The sequence below is a fragment of the Bufo bufo genome, chromosome 9, assembly GCF_905171765.1.
Source record: "Bufo bufo chromosome 9, aBufBuf1.1, whole genome shotgun sequence".
NCBI lineage: Eukaryota > Metazoa > Chordata > Amphibia > Anura > Bufonidae > Bufo > Bufo bufo.
In genome coordinates this window covers 164,383,241-164,406,267 of record NC_053397.1, presented here as the reverse complement: position 1 = coordinate 164,406,267, position 23,027 = coordinate 164,383,241, and the positions used below count along the sequence as shown (strand labels likewise).

Below are 23,027 nucleotides of genomic sequence, written 5' to 3'. Positions count from 1 at the left end.
GGCCTTCGCAGAAGTAGTGTCATCTCCACCATAAGGTGTGTTTTTTTTATTTTTCCATAAAAGATTAGGATTGGATCCTAGTGTAAACATTTTTAAACATTTCCTTAGGGAATGTTTATGGCCTTTCTACTACAAGCCGCCACCATTTTTAAAGAAAAAAGAAATATGGGAGAACTGATCTCCTGAATGTCATGTGGTGGCTACCTCAGGATTATTATTATTATTATTATTATTATTATTATTATTATTATTATTATTATTTCTTGACTGCTGATATTGATAATATTATAAGTGATGAGGAGTGAAGTTGTTTTACTCCAGTGAAATTGGTTAAAGTAGGCAACGTTCTCTTAAGGCTGGTTTCACACGGGCGTTGCGGGAACATGCGCGATTTTTCCGCGCGAGTGCAAAACATTGTAATGCGTTTTGCGCTTGCGTGAGAAAACGCACATGTTTGGTACCCAAACCCGAACTTCTTCACAGAAGTTCGGGCTTGGGATCGGTGTTCTGTAGATTGTATTATTTTCATAACTTGGTTATAAGGGAAAATAATAGCATTCTGAATACAGAATGCATAGTAAAATAGCGCTGGAGGGGTTAAAAAAATAAATAAATAAAAAAAAAAAAACATTTAAAGGGCTTCTGTCACCCCACTAAACAACAGTTTTTTTTTTTTTGTGTACTTATAATCCCTATCATGCGATATTGCTATACCTTATGTTATTAATAATTTTTACTCAGTAGATTTTGCAAAAAACTTACTTTTATGATATGCTCATTACCTTTCTACCAGCAAGTAGGGCGTCTACTTACTGGTAGCAGCCGCAGAAAACCGCCCCCTCCTCTTGTTGATTGACAGGGCCAGCCGCGATCTCCTCCTCCGGCCAGCCCTGTCAGCATTTCAAAAATCGCGCGCCTGTGTTGATTCGGCGCAGGCGCTCTGGGATAAGGAGGCTCGCCTCCTCAGCACTCCCTCAGTGCGCCGATGACGTCTTCTCTTTCGGTGACGTCATCGGCGCAGGCGCACTGAGGATGTGCTGAGGAGCCGAGCCTCCTTATCTCAGAGCGCCTGCGCCGAATCAACACAGGCGCGCGATTTTTGAAATGCTGACAGGGCTGGCCGGTGGAGGAGATCGCGGCTGGCCCTGTCAATCAACAAGAGGAGGGGGCGGTTTTCTGCGGCTGCTACCAACAAGTAGACGCCCTACTTGCTGGTAGGAAGGTAATTAGCATATCATAAAAGTACGTTTTTTGCAAAATCTACTGAACGAAAATTATTAATAACATAAGGTATAGCAATATCGCATGATAGGGATAATAAGTACACAAAAAAAAAAAAAAAAACAGTTTAGTGGGGTGACAGAAGCCCTTTAACTCCCCTTAATCCACTTGTTCGCGCAGCCCGGCTTCTCTTCTGTCTTTAACTGTGAGCAATAGGACCTTTTGATGTCACTGCGTCCATCACATGTGATGAGCGTAGTGACGTCATCAGAGGTCCTATTGCTCACAGGTAAAGACAGAGATGCCGGCTGCGCGAACAAGTGGATTAAGGTTAGTTACGTTTTTTTTTGTTTTTTTTTAACCCCTCCAGCCCTATTTTACGTAGCATTCTGTATTCAGAATGCTATTGTTTTCCATTATAACCATGTTATAAGGGGAAATAATATTGATCGGGTCCCCATCCCGATCGTCACCTAGCAACCGTGCGTGAAAATCGCACCGCATCCGCACTTGCTTGCGGATGCTTGCAATTTTCACGCAACCCTATTCACTTCTATGGGGCCTGCGTTGCGTGAAAAACTGGAAACCGGGCATATATATATATATATATATATATATATATATTAGGGCTGTCGAATATAATCGATGCATCGATGCATCGCGATTCGACCCCCGGCGATTCTGCATCGATGCGGTTGCTTTAAATAATCGATGCATGTTGACAGGGCCGCTGATAGGTACAGCTGGCCCAGTTGTACCGGGCCCGGCCCCCCCCCCCCCCCCCCGCTTTCTACGTTTTTTTTTTTTTTTTAAATCGCCGCTCAGTACTACCTGCCTGCTTGCTGTGCCTGTAGGGACTATTTCCTCTGTTTCGGGCGCGGAAGAGTATCTCTTCTCTTCTCTCTCCCGCGCCCGCTCCTCTGCTCTGCTCAGTCCCGGAATCAAGTCCCGGCCAGCTTGTCGGCTGTTTTTTTTACCGCCGCTTCCGGGTAGGTCTTCTGCGGGACTGGGCGTTCCTATTTGATTGACAGACAGGCTTCCGACCGTCGCATACTGTGCGTCACGAGTTGCCAAAAGAAGCCGAAGACCGTGCAACATCGACTGTGTCAGGTGGGGGTCAGCGTCTGTGTCAGGTGAGGTGGCCAGGTGGGGTCAGCGTCTGTGTCAGGTGGGGGTCAGCGTCTGTGTCAGGTGAGGTGGCCAGGTGGGGTCAGCGTCTGTGTCAGGTGGGGGTCAGCGTCTGTGTCAGGTGGGGGTCAGCGTCTGTGTCAGGTGAGGTGGCCAGGTGGGGTCAGCGTCTGTGTCAGGTGGGGGTCAGCATCTGTGTCAGGTGGGGGTCAGCGTCTGTGTCAGGTGGGGGTCAGCGTCTGTGTCAGGTGGGGGTCAGCGTCTGTGTCAGGTGGGGCCCCCTGATCACCCCCCTGTCATTGATTACCCCCCTGTCATTGATCAACCCCCTGTAAAGCTCCATTCAGACGTCCGCATGATTTTTACGGATCCACTGATAGATGGATCGGATCCGCAAAACGCATCCGGACGTCTGAATGAAGCCTTACAGGGGCATGATCAATGACTGTGGTGATCACCCCATATAGACTCCCTGATCACCCCCCTGTCATTGATTACCCCCCTGTCATTGATCAACCCCCTGTAAAGCTCCATTCAGACGTCCGCATGATTTTTACGGATCCACTGATAGATGGATCGGATCCGCAAAACGCATCCGGACGTCTGAATGAAGCCTTACAGGGGCGTGATCAATGACTGTGGTGATCAAAGCTGCATTGACGGATCCGTTCTTCCGATCTGCGCAGACCTTTAAATCTGTGAAAAAAATAAACACCGGATCCGTTTTTCCAGATGACACCGGAGAGACAGATCCGGTATTTCAATGCATTTGTCAGACGGATCCGCCTGACAAATGCATCCGTTTGCGTCCAGATTGCCGGAATCCTCTGAAAAACAAGGGGACTTGGGTAATAATCTTGATGCATCGTGATGCATCGCCGAATCGAATCGAATCGAATCGTGGACTTGATAATCGTAATCGCATCGAATCGTGAGACGAGTGAAGATGCGCAGCCCTAATATATATATATAAACCGGGCAGCACTCCAGATAAAAAAAAAAATATATGGGGGTTTATTCACCCATGTGGTGTAGGCAACGTTTCAGCTCATACAAAGAGCCTTTTTCTAGGCTTGAAAAAGGCTCTTTGAGCTAAAACATTGCCTACACCACATGGGTGAATAAACCCCCATATTTTTTTTATCTGGAGTGCTGAGAATATATATATATATATATATATATATATATATATATTTCATATTCCAATACGGAGAATAGCGTAATGGATAAAGGGTCAAAATGGCCAATCTGCCATTTTTTTTTCTTAGCTTCTCTTACCCAAAAAAAGTGATCAAAAAGTCACATGCACTCCAAAATGGTATCCATAAAAACTACAGATTGTCCCACAAAAAATGAGCCCCCACACAGCTCAGTAGATATAACTATAAAAAAGTTGTTAGGATATGATAATGTAAAGTAAATTTTATTTATTTTTTCCCCTCAGTTTTAATTTATTTTTATACTATTTAGACATAAACCTATACATATGTGGTATTGTTGTCATCATACTGACCCAGAGAATAAAGGGCACATGTAAATTTTGCTGCAAACGGAACACTGTGGGGAAAAAAATATATATTTAAATGGTGGAGGAATTATTTTTTTTTTTTTTCTCCCCCCAATCCCTCCCCGTTTAGAATTTTTTGCCACTACATTTTATGTCATATGAAATGGTGGCGTTAAAAAGTACTACTTGTACTGCAAAAAAGTTATGGCTCAAGGAAGATGGGGAAGAAAAATCAAAACGCAAAAATGAAAAAAAAAAAACTCTGGTATCCTAAGGGTTAAAGGAGTTTTCTAGATATTGATGACCTAAAGGCAGGTCATCAGTATCAGATGAGTGGGTTATTGCCTGTGCTCAAGTGATTTGTTTTCTCGCCCATATTCATTGGGGGACACAGGAACCATGGGTATAGCTATGTCCTCTAGGAGGCGTTGACACTAGTAAAAGCTGTTAGCTCCTCCCCCGGCAGCTATACCCCCTCCAGCCTGGAGAGAGAGCTTCAGTTTTTTCTAGTGTCAATAGGAGGCAAGACCTCCCTGTCTGCAGGGATATCCTGAAGATTTTTTATAAGAGTTCAGCGCTCCGGAATTCTCCCCTTGAACTCTTGCGGGAGATGTAACTCCGACTCCTGTCCTGGAAGGTGGTCTTTTTCTTGTGGCTATCACATCCATCAGATGGGTGTCCGGGTTGGGGCGCTCTCTTGCAGAGAAGCTCCTGGTTCTGACAGGGATAAGCGGTTCCCCGGGCCGTTCATTCCTTTCTCTTGATTTCCATTTTGATGAAGAAATTGTCCTTCCATCACTGTGTCCCTTCCCTTCGCACCCTAGGGAAAGGGAGGCAGATCATTTGGACGTTGTCAGGGCTCTGATGATTATTATTTTTTTGGCCAGCCTCCGGTTCCTTCCGGCCTGCGGTCTCTCCTTTTTGTCATTCCGGAGGGTCCTCACAAGGCATTGGTGACCTCCCAGGGTGGCAATGGCACATCTGAATTTGCTTAAGCATACTGCACCTGGGGCAGGGTTTCGCCCTTCGGTGTCACGACTCATTCCACCAGAGCGGTGGGCGCTCTTGGCTCGGAGGATTCAAGGTTCGGCAGCGCAGTTGTGCAGGGCGGCTACGGTCCTCCTTACGCACGTTCACTAAATTTTGCCAGGTGCATGCTTAGGCATCGGCGGGCGTCGCCTTTGGGCCGCATGGTCTTGCAGGCAGCAGTTCTTAGTGGCCTGCAGGGACGCTTGCTTCCATGGGTCTGTGGTTTTCCCTCCCTGTGGACTGCTCTTGGACATCCCACGGTTTGTGTGTCCCCCAATGAATATGGGCCAGAAAACGAGATTTTTGTAAAACTTACCAGTAAAATCTCTTTCTCGCTCTTCATTGGGGGACACAGCATCCACCCAGTATTGTTGTTCGGCCACAGTTGTGGCTGTTGCTGGTTAGAACCCGGTTCGGTTCTTCACATTGTTGCTGTTCCACGTTTTTTCGTTCGTTTACTTGCTTCTCCTACTGCTTCTCACAAACTGAAGCTCTGTCTCCAGGCTGGAGGGGGTATAAATGCCAGGGGAGGAGCTAACAGCTTTTACTAGTGTCAACGCCTCCTAGAGGACATAGCTATACCCACGGTCTCTGTGTCCCCCAATGAAGAGCGAGAAAGAGATTTTACTGGTAAGTTTTACAAAAATCTTGTTTTTTAGGTTTCAGGGATTACTCAGCTCTCATGTGCTGCTCCAGTGCTTGTGTCCAAATGCTTCTCTTGATGTGGCCCTCAAGACTGTCGCTTTGCTATCTCTTCTTGCAGATGATGAAAGGCTAGTCAGGCTCTTGTGTTCATGCTCAGGTTAGTGATCCTTTTCCACTTAAAAAAATAAATAAAAAAAGCCATGTAGTTGAAGCATTTGGTAATTATCATTATTACGGGCGTATCTAGTACAGTACAGCTTGCCTAGTTACTCCTTGGCATATTAAAGCCCAGAGTCTTAGCTTTCAGAGTTCAAGGTGCAATATTCAGGGAGGAAGTGGCTTCTTTGTGACTGTAAGGGTGCTAACACTCATTCAGGCTCTTTGATGCAGTTTTTGAAGCCAAAATCAGGTGTGGATCATAAAAGGAGAGAAAAAGTATTAAAGACAGATAAAACTGCTCCACTTTTTCCAATCCATTCCTGGTTTTGGCATAAAAAACTGTATGAAAAAAATAAATAAAATGAATTGAGTTGTAAGAGAGTCCTCATCATAAGGAAAGTTCACAGCCAGTTAGCATTATCTCTTTCTGTACAGCATTTGTGTGTGTGTATGTGGGGGTCAGGAATTATTTATGTTCTCACCCCTCCTTATTAAAGGAGTGAGTGAACAGATGTCATCTCCTTATGTAAAAATCATGACATTTCTCAGCATCTGGGATGCAAATGTTTATCTGGATTTCAGAGAATTTTGGTCTTCTCAGTTTGCTTCTGTATGGCATCAGTCGCAGGCATCCTGGAGACCTTGAGCATGATGTGAACACATCCCTAATAGCAAAAGTTGTACAGTACAATCTGCTGTGGGGAACTTGTGTTTACAGATGTCCTAGCTGCACTGGGTGAGTGTGTGGTCAATGTGTAACTATACAAAAGAAAACGCAAGCTAAATAAACATTCTCACGTGAAAAGGTTAGAGAGAGAGAGCTTGTGATTTATGGTTTCTATTTTCTTTTCTCATTTCAGTTTGTAAAATCTAGTGATGAGCGAATCAATTCATTCATCCAAACAAATAAAAAATTTTAACCGTGTCCCCACAGCTCGGGACATTCCCTCTGCCGGGAGATTAACATGGCCGCACATCTCGTGCAACCTTGTTGATCTTGCGCATGCACCTTGACTACAAGTAATGGCTCATGCGCTATGACATTTGCTTGTTCCTTGGAAATTGTCACAACTGATTCTTCACACTCTAAATGTCCATTTTATTTCTATGTAGAAAACTGTCTCCTGCTTTCCTTGTATACATACATCATCTCCAGGCTGGATAAACGAGCATCAGGGAAGGGCTGGCTTCAGTTAGATCACGAGGTACATAACATTTTTGTGTAATAATTGCAGTCTGAAAGTCAGGCCAGTTTTTATATGCATTTTTATATATATATATATATATATATATATATATATATATATATATATATATATATACATACAAGGTGCTCCACAGACTGCTGCCATAAGCCGTTTAGGAGAGATCTTGCAAATAACTTTTTCTTTCCCCCACTCTTCTCAATCTTCGTCTCACACACACTGAGCAGGTATTTCAGGGGAGCAGCAGGGCTTAAAGGGTTTCTGTCATCCAAAAAATCGTTATGTTCTGCTGACGTTAGCGATGTGCTAATGTCAGCAGAACATAACTGTGACTTTTATCTCCCTGCCTGCCACCGTTCCTGCTAAATAATGATATGCAAATGAGCCTCTAGGTGCTAGTGGGGCGTTGCTGCAGCACCTAGAGGCTCCATCCTCTCAACATTTGGCACGTCCTTGTAAAGGTGATTGACCTACTTGGTCTCCTCCGTGCCCTGCAAATCCTGCGCCTGCGCCGTCCGTTTTAGTATTGGGCACAGGCGCAGGGAGTGCGCCTAATACTAAAATGGACAGCGCAGGATTTGCGGAGCACAAAAGAGACCGAGGATGTCAATCACCTTTTACAAGGGCGTGCCAAATGGTGAGAGGACGGAGCCTCTAGGTGCTGCTCAATAGGCTTCTTCTCTGCGTCCTGGCTGTAGCGTGGTCCAATCGCAGCGGAGAACGTCACAGCCAGGGAGAAGGTTAGTGTTGTGTTTTTTTTTTTGTTTTTTGTTTTTTTTTTAGCACGGAGCGCCGGACAGACACACTAGTAAACGATATTACATCCATGAACTATGCCCTACACAACCCTCTACTTATTTCATAATGTCTGGACCCATGCATGGAAGGTCCTCTTTAATTATTTTTCATGGTGTACAATTGTGATAGTTGATGAATCTCAACACAACTTGACCACATGAGAAATGTTTGAAACTAGGAGCAGGTTGTAAACTAAATATCAGGGTGATAGAAAATGAAGGAAGGAAGATTGCAGACTGGATCTTGGTGAAACTTTTTTCATTTCAATTGAAAAGTTATTTTTTGTGATCTATAAGAAAATATAATATTTGTAGGACATCCTCTTTAAGGCACTATATTATAAGAATTTGTTTTCTGGACTGTATGCATGCTGATTATAATGATTTTCTTTTGCATATTGTTTGAGTTATTGGTTTAAAGGTGTTGTCCAAGAGTTACCTGGTCCACACCACAGGGCCGGATCTTCCTCTCCCTGCCTTGCTGAGATCACCATCTGTTAAAGGGGGGACATGTGACAGCTGCAGCCATTCACAGGCCACAGAGGGGATTTTTCTCCCCTTGTGTCACGACAGATCGTCATGTGATCAGTCCGACAGGGAGAGGTAGAGCCGGGCCTGGAGCATCGGACACTGAACCCAGCGGCATGTTGCTCACTTTGGGAGGACTGTCTTAGAGGGGTATTCCCATCTCAAACAATGGGGTCATATCGCTAGGATATGCCCCCATTGTCTGATAGGTGAGGGTCACCGCTGGGACCCGCACCTTCAACGAGAACAGAGCGCGGAGTGCTGTGGCTGGAGGACCCTGGATTTCCCCGTGTCCGTCGACCACCAAGAGCTGCTCCCATAGAAGTTAATGGGAGCGCATCACGCATGCGCGGCCCCTGCTCCCATTCATCTCTATGGGGCAGACGGAAATAGCCAAGCCAGCGCTCGGCTACAGTATTTTCGTCGGCCCCATAGAAATGAATGGAGGGCGGCTGCGCAGTGCGCCCTCCGTTCATTTCCCCGCTACGTTCTTATTGTAGGTGTGGGTCCCTGCGGTGGGACCCACACCTATCAGACAATGGGGGCATATCCTAGCGATATGCCCCCGTTGTCTGAGATGGGGAAAACCCCTTTTAGGGCTGTTAGACAGCCCGATTCTGCCGGTGATTGTCAGAAAGGAAGTTTTCTTTCCCAGCAATCGCCTTCTCACTAGCGGAGGAGACTGCTGCAATCTCTTCCTCAGTACAGGGAGGAACGATCATTATGCCATGCTCCTTATACTGAATCATTGTTTGCCGGCAGCAGATTGTGATTAGACACCACCATCTGCTGCCTGAAAATGATCATTTTTAAACATGTCAAATGATTTGCATTGCCCTATGAACGAGAGTTTGCTCATTCATTGGGTATTCGGCAGCAGTATTACACTGCCAGATGATCGCTAACGAGCATTACTACGAATGCTTGTTAGTAATCATCTGGCAGAAACTCTGCCCAACTAATACAGGCCTTACTTTTGGATAACCTGTTTTTTAGACTGATCTCTTGCAATCTATATCCATTCATTTTTATAGGTGGTTCGGTTCCTAAACAAATTGATCACCCAAGGCTGGAGCCCACCCTCTGCCAGATCGGGAGCAACATGTCTGTGTAGCAGAGAGGTATACATGCTTGGTTGTTCTGCTTCTGAAATAATCTAATGGTCTCTTTTGAAATATGTGTATTGTTTATTGCATATAATGGAAAGCATCCTATGACTTACAGCAAACAGATATCGAACAATGCAAATTCTTTTCTCTCAAGTTTTCTTGACTTGGAAAAAAAAAAATTGTTCGTTTTTGATGCAGTATTTCTTGCCATTTTTAAACTGCATTTTCAGCTTGAGGTTTTTGGAGCGGATCTGTACCAGAAAACGTAATGGGTTTGCCATGGCATCTGGGGATGTATCAAAGGTCCCTGGGCCTGCGACGGCTGTATGACAAAAGCCACAGGTTCCATTTACCACAAAATACAGCAAAATGAAAACTACATCTTGTCCTGCAGAAAAACAAACGTTCATATGGCTACATCGACGTAGAAATAAAAAGTTATGACTTTTTAAATGCAGCAACGTAAACCGTTTTCTTCATGAGATGTGCTACTGTTATGCTAATGTTGTAAAGCACAATGAAAATGACACTTATTCGGTATCATAGTAATCGTGCAAAACCATAGAATAAAAGTTATTCATGCCACATGGCAAATGGCACAAAATCAATGGCAGAATATATATATTTTTTTTCCATAGACTCCCAAAAAGAGTTAACAAAATTTAATAATTAAGTTAGATGCAACCCAAAAATGGAACTAATAAAAATGTACTACTCCCCCTGCAAAAAAGCCCCCATAGGGCTATGTCAGCAGGAAAATAAAAAAGTTGTGGCTAGCTGAATGTTTTGCAATGCAAAAGCGAAAAACTATTCCTGTGGGCCTAAATGCTTCAAAATATGTTTGGTGCTTAAGGGGTTAATCTTAAATTAAACCTTGACTACTTCATATGATGTTTAACCTGCATTTTACTGCACTTTATTAATAAATGGTGTTAACGGACCATAAAAAAAAAAAAAAAAAGATGGAAGTGTTCACATTATCCTAATCTTGCCCTCTTAAAGGGAACCTGTCACGATTCCTGACATGTCTGTTTCCTATGAAACAATAATTCTGGGGAAAAAAAATATCTTTTAATTCTGTATTGTGCTGTTCCTCTATTGTTGGATCTAGAAACGTATGAATAACTCGCCAACTAGTTGTTCCTACTTCCCTTGCCAAACGCGTATGTCCCTACACAGTCTGACAGTGACAGCACTGATTGTACTGTGTGATAGAGTGCAATGACATACCCCCTACTGGTAACAGTTAGCAATATATTCAATTTTTTTTTAGTAGGAGTAACATAGGAACACCCCAAATTAGAGTTCTTAAAAAAAAAAAAGATGCAGTTTTATTATGGGGGATATAGTTATTTACTAAAACGGACATGTCAGCGTGTTTATAGAGCAGGAAGAGCGGAGTAGATTGATTTATTGTGGTGTGTTTTGTTTTGTTTTTTTGTTAGTTTTTTTAGGAAATCTCCAGTATAATTTGTAATTTATTTCATTTTAAATCTCTGCTTAGGCTCCATTCACACGTCTGCAACACATTTTGCGGACCGCACATTGCCGGCACTAATAGAATATGTCTGTTCTTGTCCGCTAGAATAGGACATGTTTTATTATTTTTGCGGAACGGAAGTACGGATCCGCAATTCCGTGTCCGTGCAGCACATCGTGCTGCCCCATAGAAATGAATGGGTCCGCAATTTCGTTCTGCAAAATGCGGAACGAAATTGTGGACGTGTGAATGGAGCCTAATTCTGAGGTTAGGAGTCTAGTGGACGGTTCTGCTCACAGCACGAAGGTCATTCCTCCATGACGTATTAGTATGTCATGGTGATGGAACGGGCAGTTTGCGTACTTTTAAAATTAATTTTTCTAGTCAAATAACATCATTTCTGCTCACTTGAATGGAGCTTAGCCCCGCCCACGCTAGTTGATACTAGTCGTGATGTCAGTGAGCCGGCGGTAAACAGTGAGAAGGCCGTGGCACTGCTGGAGCGCCGCTGCCTTCTCAAACAGCTGATCGGCAGGAGTCCCGGGTGTCGGACGCCTGTCGATCAGAAGTTGATCATCTATCCACAGGATAGAGCATCAGTTGAATGAAAGTGCAGAACCCCTTTAAGCATACTACAAGCCAGTCCTACGGACAAATTTATTCCAACTGTCTAAAAGAAAGTCTTTGTCGTTAGCAACTTATCACAGCACAGCTTTCATTTTACCAGAGCTCTAATTGGTTGGTATAAGCAATAAAGAGGTGTTCTTTAAGTCAGTTTTGATAAATGAAGCCCTTTTAGCTATTCCCCACTGCCATCAACACCTCCTATGAAAAATGTAAAAGATGAAAATCGGACATCATTTAGTACTTGACAAGCTCTTTCTAACAAAGCTGGAACCAGCCCTGTACCTCACATGGATCCAGAGATCTCCCCATTCATTGCTCTGCTAGATTTATATCAAGCTGACAGCTCAAGAGGAGTGTCTGTTCTGCTGCAGATAAGGGGGCGTGTCTCAGCTCTGCCTATCACAGCTCAGGAGGCAGTTAACCCCTTAGTGACCACCCATAGGTGTTTTTTTTTTACGTCAGTTACTAAGGGGCCATATGGCGACCCAGTCTAAGCCGTGCAGCGTGAAGCGCGGACCTGGCTCTCACATGAGAGCTGTGGCCCTGCTCTAACAGCCGCCCGCCGCATGTAAAGTGCTGACAGAGGGAGCGGACTCCCTTTGTCTCCCACAGACATCACGCAAATGCGATTGCGAGGTGCCAACGTGTTAAGTGTACCTGGCATCTGTTGTAGGCCCTGGTCCCGGCTGTAGTAATTTCCAGCAGCATTCTCTGGCGCAGCCTGCTGATCAATGTTAGAATAGCATTGCCATTAAAATGCAATGCACTATAGCAGGTGATGCCCAACCTATGGCCCACGGGTCACATCCGGCCTGTGCTTGCGCACAGTTACAGCACTATTATTAGTTTTGCGCTGCAAGTGTTTTAATGGCCAGTCGGGTCGGGCCCGGCCTCTGTGCCTGGCCGGCGGCGAAGCACTGCAAAGTTAGTTACGTAACCTCACCACCAACCCCGGCCCCGCCTTCACCCATCTGGTGCTGCACTATTCTTGCTGTGATGTAGGGAAGTATTTTAATTTTTTTATTTTTTTGTATGTGAAAATGTGCACACACTGCTGGCTTTATACTCACAGGGGGGGAACCTGGTAGGTCGGCACTGCACTGGGGAAAAATCATAAAATATGTAGGTGAAAAAAAAAAAGATAAAAATTAAATATATGCAGAGGGAGAAATGTAATATATATATACAGGGGACGAATGGGATATATATACTGATGGGGCAAAATGGATATAGATATATATATATATATATATATATAATATATAAAAATAAAATTACTGAGGGAGCAAAAAATGAACCCACCCGCTCGTACAGACCCCTTCTGGACTTTCAGCCAGGCATCAGAGCACGTCGAAGGAGAAGGTGAGGACAAGTCAGATGGGAGCAGGAGGTCTATGAAGAATGTGACTGGCGAGGTGTGGTAGTGGTGGAAGTGATTGGACCTGAGGCTATTTCTTAATATGTAATCACTATGTCTGGTGCCCATGTGGGCCGCCTGTGTTGCTCCTCAGAATGCGTTTAGCAATGTTAATAAGGGAGAGAGGACTCATAATATTGCACCACAAGGCATTTCTAGAGCGGTTTCCTGCATTCCATTCCTTAGTCTTGCTATGTCCAGAGATGTCACCTTCACAGTAGTAATGCCCAGAGATATGCCCCCTTCCCAGTAATGCTCACATACTCCCTTCATTGTAGTAATGCCTACGTGTGCCCCCTGCACAGGTTTAATGCCCACATGTGCCCCTTCACAGTAGTAATGCTCACATGTGCCCCCTTTGCAGTAAAAATGCCTATATGTGTCCTTTCACAGAAAAAATGCCCAGATATTTGCCCCTTCACAGTAGTAATGCTCACACGTGCCCCCTTACAGTGTTTGTATTTCTTTCTGGCAAAGCTACCTGGTTCTGGCCCAGCGAAATTTACTGTATACCATGTCTACTGCGGCCCTCAGACGAAAAATGGTTGGGCACCACTGCACTATAGGGATAATGCCCTGCATTTTAAAAGCAATCAAAATACTGTCTGTTATAGTCCCCTTGTAAAACTATAAGGTGGTAAAACAAAAAAAACAAAAAAAAAAACCCTTTTTTCCAGGACGTCCCTCCATGACAGTACCCACTGGAGGATGTCCTATTGGATCTCTGTAGGGACAGGAAGCGTGAGAGGTTAAAAGGCCCCTCCCCTACCCTCCCACCAGTGTTCTTCCTGTCCCTACAAGGATAGGAGCAGTGAGTGGATCCCTGCTTAATGTAGGGAGAAAACACTAGGCCGAGGCTGGTCGGGGGGCTCTTGCCTCTCCTCTTCAGCCTCCGTGGGGCCTAAAAGCCAGCACCCCTCTGGGAGGGGTCCCCTAGCTTGTCCGGTACCTTTTTTTCCTGGGCAGGCCGCAGGTACCCGGACGCTGAGCGGCTTCTCCGACGGAGCTCTGCGCTCAGCAGCGGCTCCGCCCTCCTCGATGATGCGATCGGCGTCTCTTCCTGATGACCCGGAAGTGACGCGTCCAAGATGGCGGCGCGCATACATGCTGGAGGCCTCGGTTTGGGGCCTCGCATGTGGGGTTGATTTTTCTATGGAAGAGTCCCCCAGAAGAGGAGGCGGTCCCGGCGGCGATGAGGGGAGGGCCTGTAAGGTAGGAACCTTATTTAAATGCTATGATGTATGCTTATGTGGCGGTTGCATCATGGAGGGCCAAGGTGTGAGCAAGCTAGATGCGGTAGCTGACCCCCTCGATCAGAGTAATGTAAGTAGTATCCGGCTGGCAGGTGTATAGTTCCCCCTAGGCTGGTTTTTATATCTCCTTCTCCCCCTATTAAGGTGGAAAAAGAGGCGGGACATAGACCGCATGGAGACACCAAGAAAAAAGCTAAGAAGTGTGCGACATGCACAAAAAAGCTGTCTGAGTCGTATAAAAAAGCCCTCTGCATGGATTGCTTAGCAAGGATCCTGAAGGAAGAACAACCCTCCTTCCTGGAAGAGCTGAGAACCATCGTCAGGGAGGAAGTACAGGCGGCCGGAATGAATCAGCCCCCTTCTCTTCCAGTTCCCGCTTCCCCTCCGTCCAAGCGTACCAGGGTACACTTAGTATCGGATTCAGAGGAAGAAACCGGGTACCCTTCAGACGATCGGGAGGATCAGATCCCCCCTTCAATGTCAGAGGAGCCAAGGAAATACCTGTTTTCCTCGGATCAGCTGGACTCGCTCCTTACTGCAGTAAGGCAGACCATGGCAGTGGAGGAGGAGGAGCCGAAACGTTCTATACAGGACGAGATGTTCGGCGGATTAAGGGCCAGGAAAAGAAAGATTTTCCCGGTGAATTCTTACCTTCAAGATCTGATCAAAGAGGAATGGGAAGAAGGTGACAAAAAGCTCTATATTCCCAGGGAATTCAAGAGCAGACTGGCCTTCAATCCAGAGGAGACTAAACTTTGGGATGAAATTCCAAAAGTCGACATCCAGGTGGCCAAGGTGGTGAAGAAGACATCTATTCCATTTGAGGATTCTTCACAATTAAAAGACCCCATGGACCGGAAAATGGATGGACTCCTGAAGAAGGCCTGGGAATCCTCAGCGGCCACTATTAATGCTAACATTTCAGCAACCTCAGTGGCTCGAGCTATGTGCTTATGGCTGGAGCAACTGGAGGAGCATCTCAAGATGAAAACCTCCAGGGAGGAAATTCTTGAGTCCTTACCCTTATTAAAATTTGCTGCATCCTTCATGGCGGATGCCTCAGCAGAGTCCATTCGTTTCGCTGCCAGGAACGACGCTCTTACGAATACTGCAAGACGGGCCCTCTGGCTCAAATCCTGGACAGGAGACATTGCCTCTAAAAACAAATTATGCGCAATTCCCTTCACCGGAACATACCTTTTCGGCCAGGTCCTTGATTCCATTCTGGAAAGCGCAGCCGATAAAAAGAAAGGGTTTCCGGAGGGAAAAGCAAAAAAGCCTGTGCAGCCCTTTCGTAAGACCTCCAAACAGTATACACCCTCAGAGAGAGGGAAAGGTAAAACAGGTAGATGGAGCTACCCTAAAGGAGGGAGAGGTAGGGGGTTCCTCTTCAATCCCAACTCAGGCCCAAGTAAGCAATGACATCAGGCCAGTAGGGGGCAGGCTCCGCTTATTTTGGGAATCCTGGACTCGGATTACCCAAAACCAGTGGATCCTAAAAACCATCCGAGAAGGGGTAAAATTAGATTTCCGTGGTCCTCCCCCGGAAAGATTCCTGGTTACAAAAGTCCATTCAGTGAGTCAGCAGAATCAATTAGGTCTGGACGTGCAGAAGCTACTAAAATTAAATGCTATCGTCCAGGTTCCGGAAAATCAGAAATTTCTAGGTCATTACTCAAGTCTCTTTCTAATAAAGAAACCAGACGGATCCTTCAGGACAATTATCAATTTGAAGTCCCTGAACAAATCATTAACCTATCACAAATTCAAAATGGAATCCATAAAGTCGGCAATTCCGTTAATTTCAGAGGGAGACCTTCTATGCACCTTGGACCTGAAGGATGCGTATTACCACATCCCGATTCACCCCCTACACCAGAAATATCTCAGGTTTGCAGTCATTCAGGAGGGGACGGTTCTTCATTATCAATTCCAGTGTCTCCCCTTTGGAATCTCTTCAGCCCCTCGAATCTTTACAAAAGTCATCACGGAGATTGTGGCGCATTTGAGAAAGCAGCAAATAAGGATTGTTCCATATTTGGACGATTTTCTTCTTATAGCCAACACAAAACAAGATCTAGAGGGCAGTATTCATCAGACCCTAGCCCTCTTCAAGGATCTAGGTTGGGTGATAAATTACCCCAAATCCGACCTGGTACCAAACACCAAAAAACAGTTCTTAGGGGTTCTCTTGGACACAGAAAGTCAGTTCTCCTTCCTTCCAGTATCCAAACAGGAGACGATAAGGAGAAAGATTTTGACCTTCCAGAAACAGAAGGGTCATACTTTAAGGGAGGCAATGAAGATCTTTGGCCTAATGACTTCATGCATCTCAGTGATCCCGTGGGCCCAGTTCCATTCCAGGGGCCTACAGTCCGCAGTGCTGGCAGCTTGGGACCGGGATCATCAGTCCTTGGACTCGAAGGTAACACTTACAAGGCGGTGTCTAGATTCTCTATCCTGGTGGACCAATCCCGGAAACCTAAAGAAGGGGGTTGCCTGGAACCTCTCTCCTTCTATAATCATCACCACGGATGCAAGCCAGTGGGGTTGGGGGGCCCATCTGGAAGGACATGTCTTCCAGGGCAAATGGTCCACCCTGGACAGCCGCAGATCATCAAACTACAGGGAGCTGAAGGCGGTATGGAAGACACTAATATCAGCCGAATATATTCTCTCCGACCACCACATCAGAGTGCTGTCAGACAACATAACCACCGTATGTTACCTGAAGCGTCAGGGGGGTACCAGGAACCCTCTACTTCTGGAGTTATCCGGAAAAATATTTCACTGGGCAGAGAGGAAAGTCCTCTCGGTGACAGCGGTCCACTTAAAGGGGACAGAGAACTCCACGGCAGACTTTCTGAGCAGACACTGTCTCGATGCAGGCGAATGGTGTCTAAACCGGGAAGTTTTCCTTCAAATATGCCATCAATGGGGGTTCCCACAGATAGACCTATTTGCCTCCAGAAGGAACACCCAGGTAGATCAATTCTTCTCCCTGAACCCCAGAGACAATCCGAGGGGGGTAGACGCCTTATCCCACAAATGGGACATGGAATTAGCTTATGCCTTTCCTCCGTTTCCTTTAATTCCGCTGGTCCTGAAAAAACTAAAGGCTTGCTCAGCGACCCTTATCCTGATAGCCCCAGCCTGGCCAAAGAGAGCCTGGTTTCCGCTCTTGACGGACTTACTCCTAGAAGACCCAATAGCCCTTCCAGCAAGGAAGGACCTTCTCGTTCAGGGGCCCCTGGAACACCCGAATCTCGAGAAGTTAATGCTAACAGCCTGGATCCTGAAAGGCAGATCCTGAGAAGTAAGGGCCTTTCGGATAAGGTAATCTCAACCTTGCAGCAGAGCCGAAAACCGGTAACCTCTGCCATATACTTAAAGATATGGAAAAGGTTTTTATCATGGCTCGCAGACACTCATCCAGGAATCTCGGTCCCATCTATAGGCTGCATTCTGGACTTTTTACAGGCAGGGTTCGACCTGGGCCTAAAGCCCAGTACCCTTAAGGTCCAGATTTCGGCTTTGAGTAATTTTCTTGACACCCCTCTGGCCGACCACAGGTGGATTAGGAGGTTTGTTAAATCGATTTCCAGGTTAAGACCCACTGTTAGACAGACGGTTCCCCCATGGGACTTAAATGTAGTCCTAGAGAGTCTTTGTAGGCCCCCCTTTGAACCTATTGACCAATTATCAGATAAAATGCTTTCCCTTAAAGCTGTTTTCTTACTAGCTATTACCACAGCTCGTAGAATTGGGGAGATTCAGGCCCTCTCCATCAGAGAACCATTCTTGAGGATTCTGGATGACAGAGTCATTCTGAAATTAGACCCATCTTTCTTGCCAAAAGTGGTATCACCGTTTCACAGAGAGCAGGAAATAATTCTTCCCTCCTTTTGTACCTCCCCCAAGAATACGAAAGAAGAAAGGTTCCATTGCCTCGACGTAAGAAGAACCATTCTCGCCTACCTCCAAAGGACGGAGCCGTGGAGAAGATCACAGAACCTCTTTGTTTCCTTTGGGGGAAAGAACAGAGGCAACAAGGCCTCGAAACAAACTCTAGCCCGCTGGATCAGAGACTTGATTCGAGAGACTTACTCACAAAAAGGACTTCCTTGTCCGTTTCCCTTAAGAGCCCACTCCACCAGAGCAGTCGCATCATCGTGGGCAGAGAAAGCAGATGCTTCTGTAGAGCAGATTTGCAAGGCCGCAACCTGGTCCAGTTTCTCTACATTCATTAAGCACTATAGATTAGATTCCCTGGCCAACCAGGATCTGGCATTTGGTCGCAAGGTCCTTCAGGCTGTGGTCCCCCCCTAGTTGTTTAGCTGGTAGTTCTCCAGTGGGTACTGTCATGGAGGGACGTCCTGGAAACGAAGGTTTAGTCTTACCGGTAAACGGTTTTCCAGGAGTCCGACATGACAGTACCCGTTATTTTCCCCCCCATAATTCTTTTCAGTTATTGCCAGGATCCTTAAAATTTATCTTTCCGATGTGTGTCTAACATGGAAGTTTAATAAATACGTTGGATCCTATCTGGTGTAGTAATTGGAAAGAACACTGGTGGGAGGGTAGGGGAGGGGCCTTTTAACCTCTCACGCTTCCTGTCCCTACAGAGATCCAATAGGACATCCTCCAGTGGGTACTGTCATGTCGGACTCCTGGAAAACCGTTTACCGGTAAGACTAAACCTTCGTTTTCCCATTGAAAATACGCTTTTCTATTAAATAAACTGCAAAAAAAAATATCCCCCATATGTTTGGTATTGCCACGTCCGTAACGACCCAGACTACATAAATATCACATAAATTATCCCCTACAGTAAATGGCGTAAAAAAAAAAGACAATTACTAATTTATGGTATTCTTAGCTGCCACCGAAAAAACGTAATAATAAGCGTTCAAAAAGCGCCATTTACTTGAAAATGATACCAATGAAAAATACAAGTCGTCCTGCAAAAATCAAGCCCTCGCACAACTCTATAGAAAAAAAATTAAAAAAAGTTATGGGTCTTGGGAAGCGGCAATGCAAAACATTTTTTTCTTATTGCCAAAAAGTGGTAAAACGTAAAAAAAAAATTAGGTATTTGGTATCGCTGTAATCGTACTGACCCAGAGAATAAAGATGTTATTTATACCAAAAAATGAACGCCGTAAAATTTATAAAGTAAAAACGCAGTGGCAGTATTGCTTTCTTTTTTTTTTTTTTTTTTTCCCCTCCATCTCCCTCCCAGAAAGAGTTAATAAAAGTTAATCAGAAAGTTATGTGTACCCCAAAATGGAGCCATTAAAAACGACAACTTGTCCTGCAAAAAAACAAGCCCATTAAGCCCACAAGCTATATAGACGGAAAAATAAAAAGGTTATAGCTCTTGGAACGTGACGATGAAAAAAGCACGAAAAACGCTTTGTCATAAAGGCCCAAACAGGCTTGGTCACTAAGAGGTTAAAGAATGCAACTGAGCGTGTGCGGCCTTCTCATTGAGCAGGTCAAAGAAATAAGAAGAAAACCGACAGCAGGTGGCGCTATACAGATACATTTTATTGAATAGCTCAGTGAATGTTATATTTTTTTTTAAATACATGCAATTACAAAAGTGTGCAGGTTTAAAAACTGTAGAATATTTTTCATGGGACAACCCCTTTAACAGGTACATGTGTCAATAATTGTGGTGCAACAGTGCAGGTCCATGCTCCAAAACGGAAATATACACGAGCGAGGGAGCTGGTTTTTTGCTATAAACTATGGCAGTTTCCGGACATAGATTATAATAAATGTGCCCGGCTGGTTATAACCTGCTCTGACCACTTTTTGAAAATGTGTCGAGCAAGCTTTAAATCCTTAGTCATAGAATTTTGTGCACCAAACTGTGACGCTTTTCTGTTGTACAAGGGTTGAGAACTGTACCCCTAAGGCTACTTTCACACCTGCGTTCAGTGCGGATCCATCTGGTATCTGCACAGACCCATCCGCACCTATAATGCAAACGCTTGTATCTGTTCAGTGCGGATCCGTCTGGTATCTGCACAGACTGATCCGCACCTATAATGCAAACGCTTGTATCCGTTCAGAACGGATCATTTTGCATTATTCTTTTTAAAAAAAAGTCTAAGTCAAAACTGATCCGTCCTGACTTACATTGAAAGTCAATGGGGGACGGATCCGTTTTCAACTGCACCATATTGTGTCAGTGAAAACGGATCCGCATCACCAGGCGGACACCAGGCGGAACGGAGCCAAACTGATTCATTCTGAGCGGATCCTTATCCATTCAGAATGCATTGGGGCTGAACTGATCCGTTTTGAACAGTTTGTGAGATCCCTGAAACGGATTTCACAAACGGAATTCAAAACGCCAGTGTGAAAGTAGCCTAAGTACTTTTGATACTATTTTGATGCATTCTTATTGTGACATGTTTGCTTCAAAGTAATGCTCCAGCTTAAGAAACATTATTACTGCAAGATCTCCGACTAATGTGTGTTCTCTGCTCAGGTTGTGAAGGCGCTGGTCCTTACTCTTCATCAGGAATGGCTCAGTGTGCGGCGCTTAACCGTTCTTTTGCCCACTCCAAACCAAAATAAGTCTGTGTTGTTTCTAAGAGAAGCATTAATGGTTCTGCACAGCCTCTACCAGAAGGACAAAAGCTTCAGTGAACATTGTTTGGAGGTCTTTCACCAGTATGACCAAGCAGTGCCCGGAGTCCGAGCGTTTTTTAGAAAATTCAACACTTTGAATGAGAATGAAGGTCAGAATCAGCAATATGCTATGTATGATGGTATTTTACTCCTACACTCAGTGGGGAAACTGGCACCAACTGCATCCATGACATGAGGTTTTGTGTTCTTTTATTTTTTTTTTATCATTTTTAGAAGTGTGAGTTTTATTTCCGTTTCCAAAGTAGAACCAGCTGCCTTTCTAGGGGCAGCTGTTAGATACCCTAAAGTAAAGCGGTTGTCTGGTTATTTATAACTGGGCACAACCTGTTGAAAATTAAAGGAGTTTTCTGTGTCTTCTGTATTGATGGCCTATCATCAATATCAGATAGGTGGTAGTCCGACTCCTGGCATCTCCGTCAGTCAGCTGTTTTAAAGAGGCTGCAGAGTTCCGATGAGCACCGCAGCCTTGTCCTAGGTCAGTGACGGCATGTTCATAGGTGACATGGCCTGGTTGCAGCTTAGTCCTAAGCCTAAGCTGCAATACCAAGCACAGCCGCTGTACAGTGCCGTGCTTGGTAAGCTGCAAGGACACCACATCACTTTTTGGAGTTGCCTCTACAAACAGCTGATTGACAGGAGTGATAAGTCTGTAATTTCTGTTACTTTTGCATGAGTCACCTGCAAAACTGGATAGAAAAGTTCCAGGATCTCTAAATTTAGGAAGAAGAATTACTCCAAGTTTTGATTTAATAATACAGTGAAGCCTCCTCATAAAAAAAACCTCTGAGAAGATCACTTCCCCTTATCCTAACTACATTTCCTGTGACAGTTGTTCAAATCCACCATGTGTGATGTACTGACCATCTACTTTGAGAAAATTGTATGCTTGGGGGGGGGGGGTGGGGGGGTGGGGGGTGGGGGGGGGGGGGGGGGGGGGAGTGGGTAGTACAAGGCCACTTCAAGGACACTTTCTTATAGCCCGTTAGGGCTCATGCACACAAACTTATTTTTTTGACCACATCCGATCCACATTTTGTGTGTGTCTGATGCGGACCGGTGTGCTGTCCGCATGTCCTTTCTGTGGCATCCGGAAAATATAGAACATGTCCTATTCTTGTATACATTACAGATAAGGATAGGACTGTTCTATTATGGGCCTAATTTTCAGTTCTGCAAAATGTGGAATGCACACAACCGGTAGGTATCCATGTTGTGGACCGCAGGACAGGTGCTATGGTCGTGTACATGAGCCCTTAGATTAAATCATTTCAGATAGATCTAATATATTTTATTCTTTCTATTTTAGAGTTTGCACTTGATGAATTGTGTCCACCAGAAGTGGAGACAGAAGATGAAAGCATGGACTGCACATAGTCATTCTGACTCATCTGCATAGATATTTGCCTCTGTCCATGTGCATTTTAAGCATATGGAAATCCATTAAAGGGGTTATCAGTGAGGGTCCAACACCCGGGACCCCTGCTGATCAGCTGTTTGAAGAGAGCTGCAGCCTTCTTGCAGCTTACCCTAGGCTGGTGATATTACGTTCATCAGTCACGTGGCCAGGGTGAAGCTTAGTCCCATTCAAGTGAATGGAGCGGAGCTGCAATACTAAGCACAGCTGCTATACAATGGATGCCTCTGTGCTTGGTAAGCTGTGAGATAGCCGCTGTGCTCACCGGTCTCAAACAGCTGATTAGCAGGGGCCCGGGTGTTGGACCCCCACCAGAGGATAGATCTTCAGTGTAAAGAAGTTGGAAAACCCCTTTAATAATTGTAATATTGAACAAAATTCCTCACAATAATTTTGATATATTTTAAATTTGTCCTTACAATTTTGATGCGATGAAATAAATGAATTTTCATGTTTAAAAATACAGTGTAAATGCAAAAACATCTTGTAATACATGGTGAGTTTTCTGCATTTTCTGCTATTTTATATTGGATACTATATCACTAGATACATTTGTTTAGTAGAAGTTTACTTGATTGAAGAAGCTGCAATCTTATAGACTATTATATAGATTAATCCAATTTTGTATAGGGGCTCATTCAAACGGACACATTCATTTCGTTGGGGCTGCAAAAGATACGGACAGCACGCTGTGGTTCTGTTTCGTGGACCTTCAAAAACTATAGAGCAGGGGTCAGCAACCTTCGGCACTCCAGGTGTGGTGAAACTGCAACTCCCAGCATGCACACTTGCTTGGCTGTTCTCAGACCTCGCATAGAAGTGAGTGGAGCATGCTGGGAGTT

General features: G+C 44.9%; 1 protein-coding gene across 6 annotated transcripts in view; it reads left to right on the top strand.

Moving 5' to 3' along the window:
- Positions 1-22,296, top strand: part of LOC120978803 (ATR interacting protein) — a 55,160-nt gene extending 32,864 nt beyond the window's left edge. For all 6 annotated transcript variants that reach the window (XM_040407155.1, XM_040407152.1, XM_040407156.1 and 3 more), the window contains exons 10-14: positions 5,545-5,687; positions 6,803-6,894; positions 9,254-9,340; positions 20,608-20,860; positions 22,078-22,296. In XM_040407155.1, coding sequence (XP_040263089.1) covers positions 5,545-5,687; positions 6,803-6,894; positions 9,254-9,340; positions 20,608-20,860; positions 22,078-22,145 — 643 coding nt within the window. In that variant the 3' untranslated portion in view covers positions 22,146-22,296. The remainder of the gene's footprint in view (positions 1-5,544; positions 5,688-6,802; positions 6,895-9,253; positions 9,341-20,607; positions 20,861-22,077) is intronic.
- The last annotated feature ends 731 nt before the right edge of the window (positions 22,297-23,027 follow it).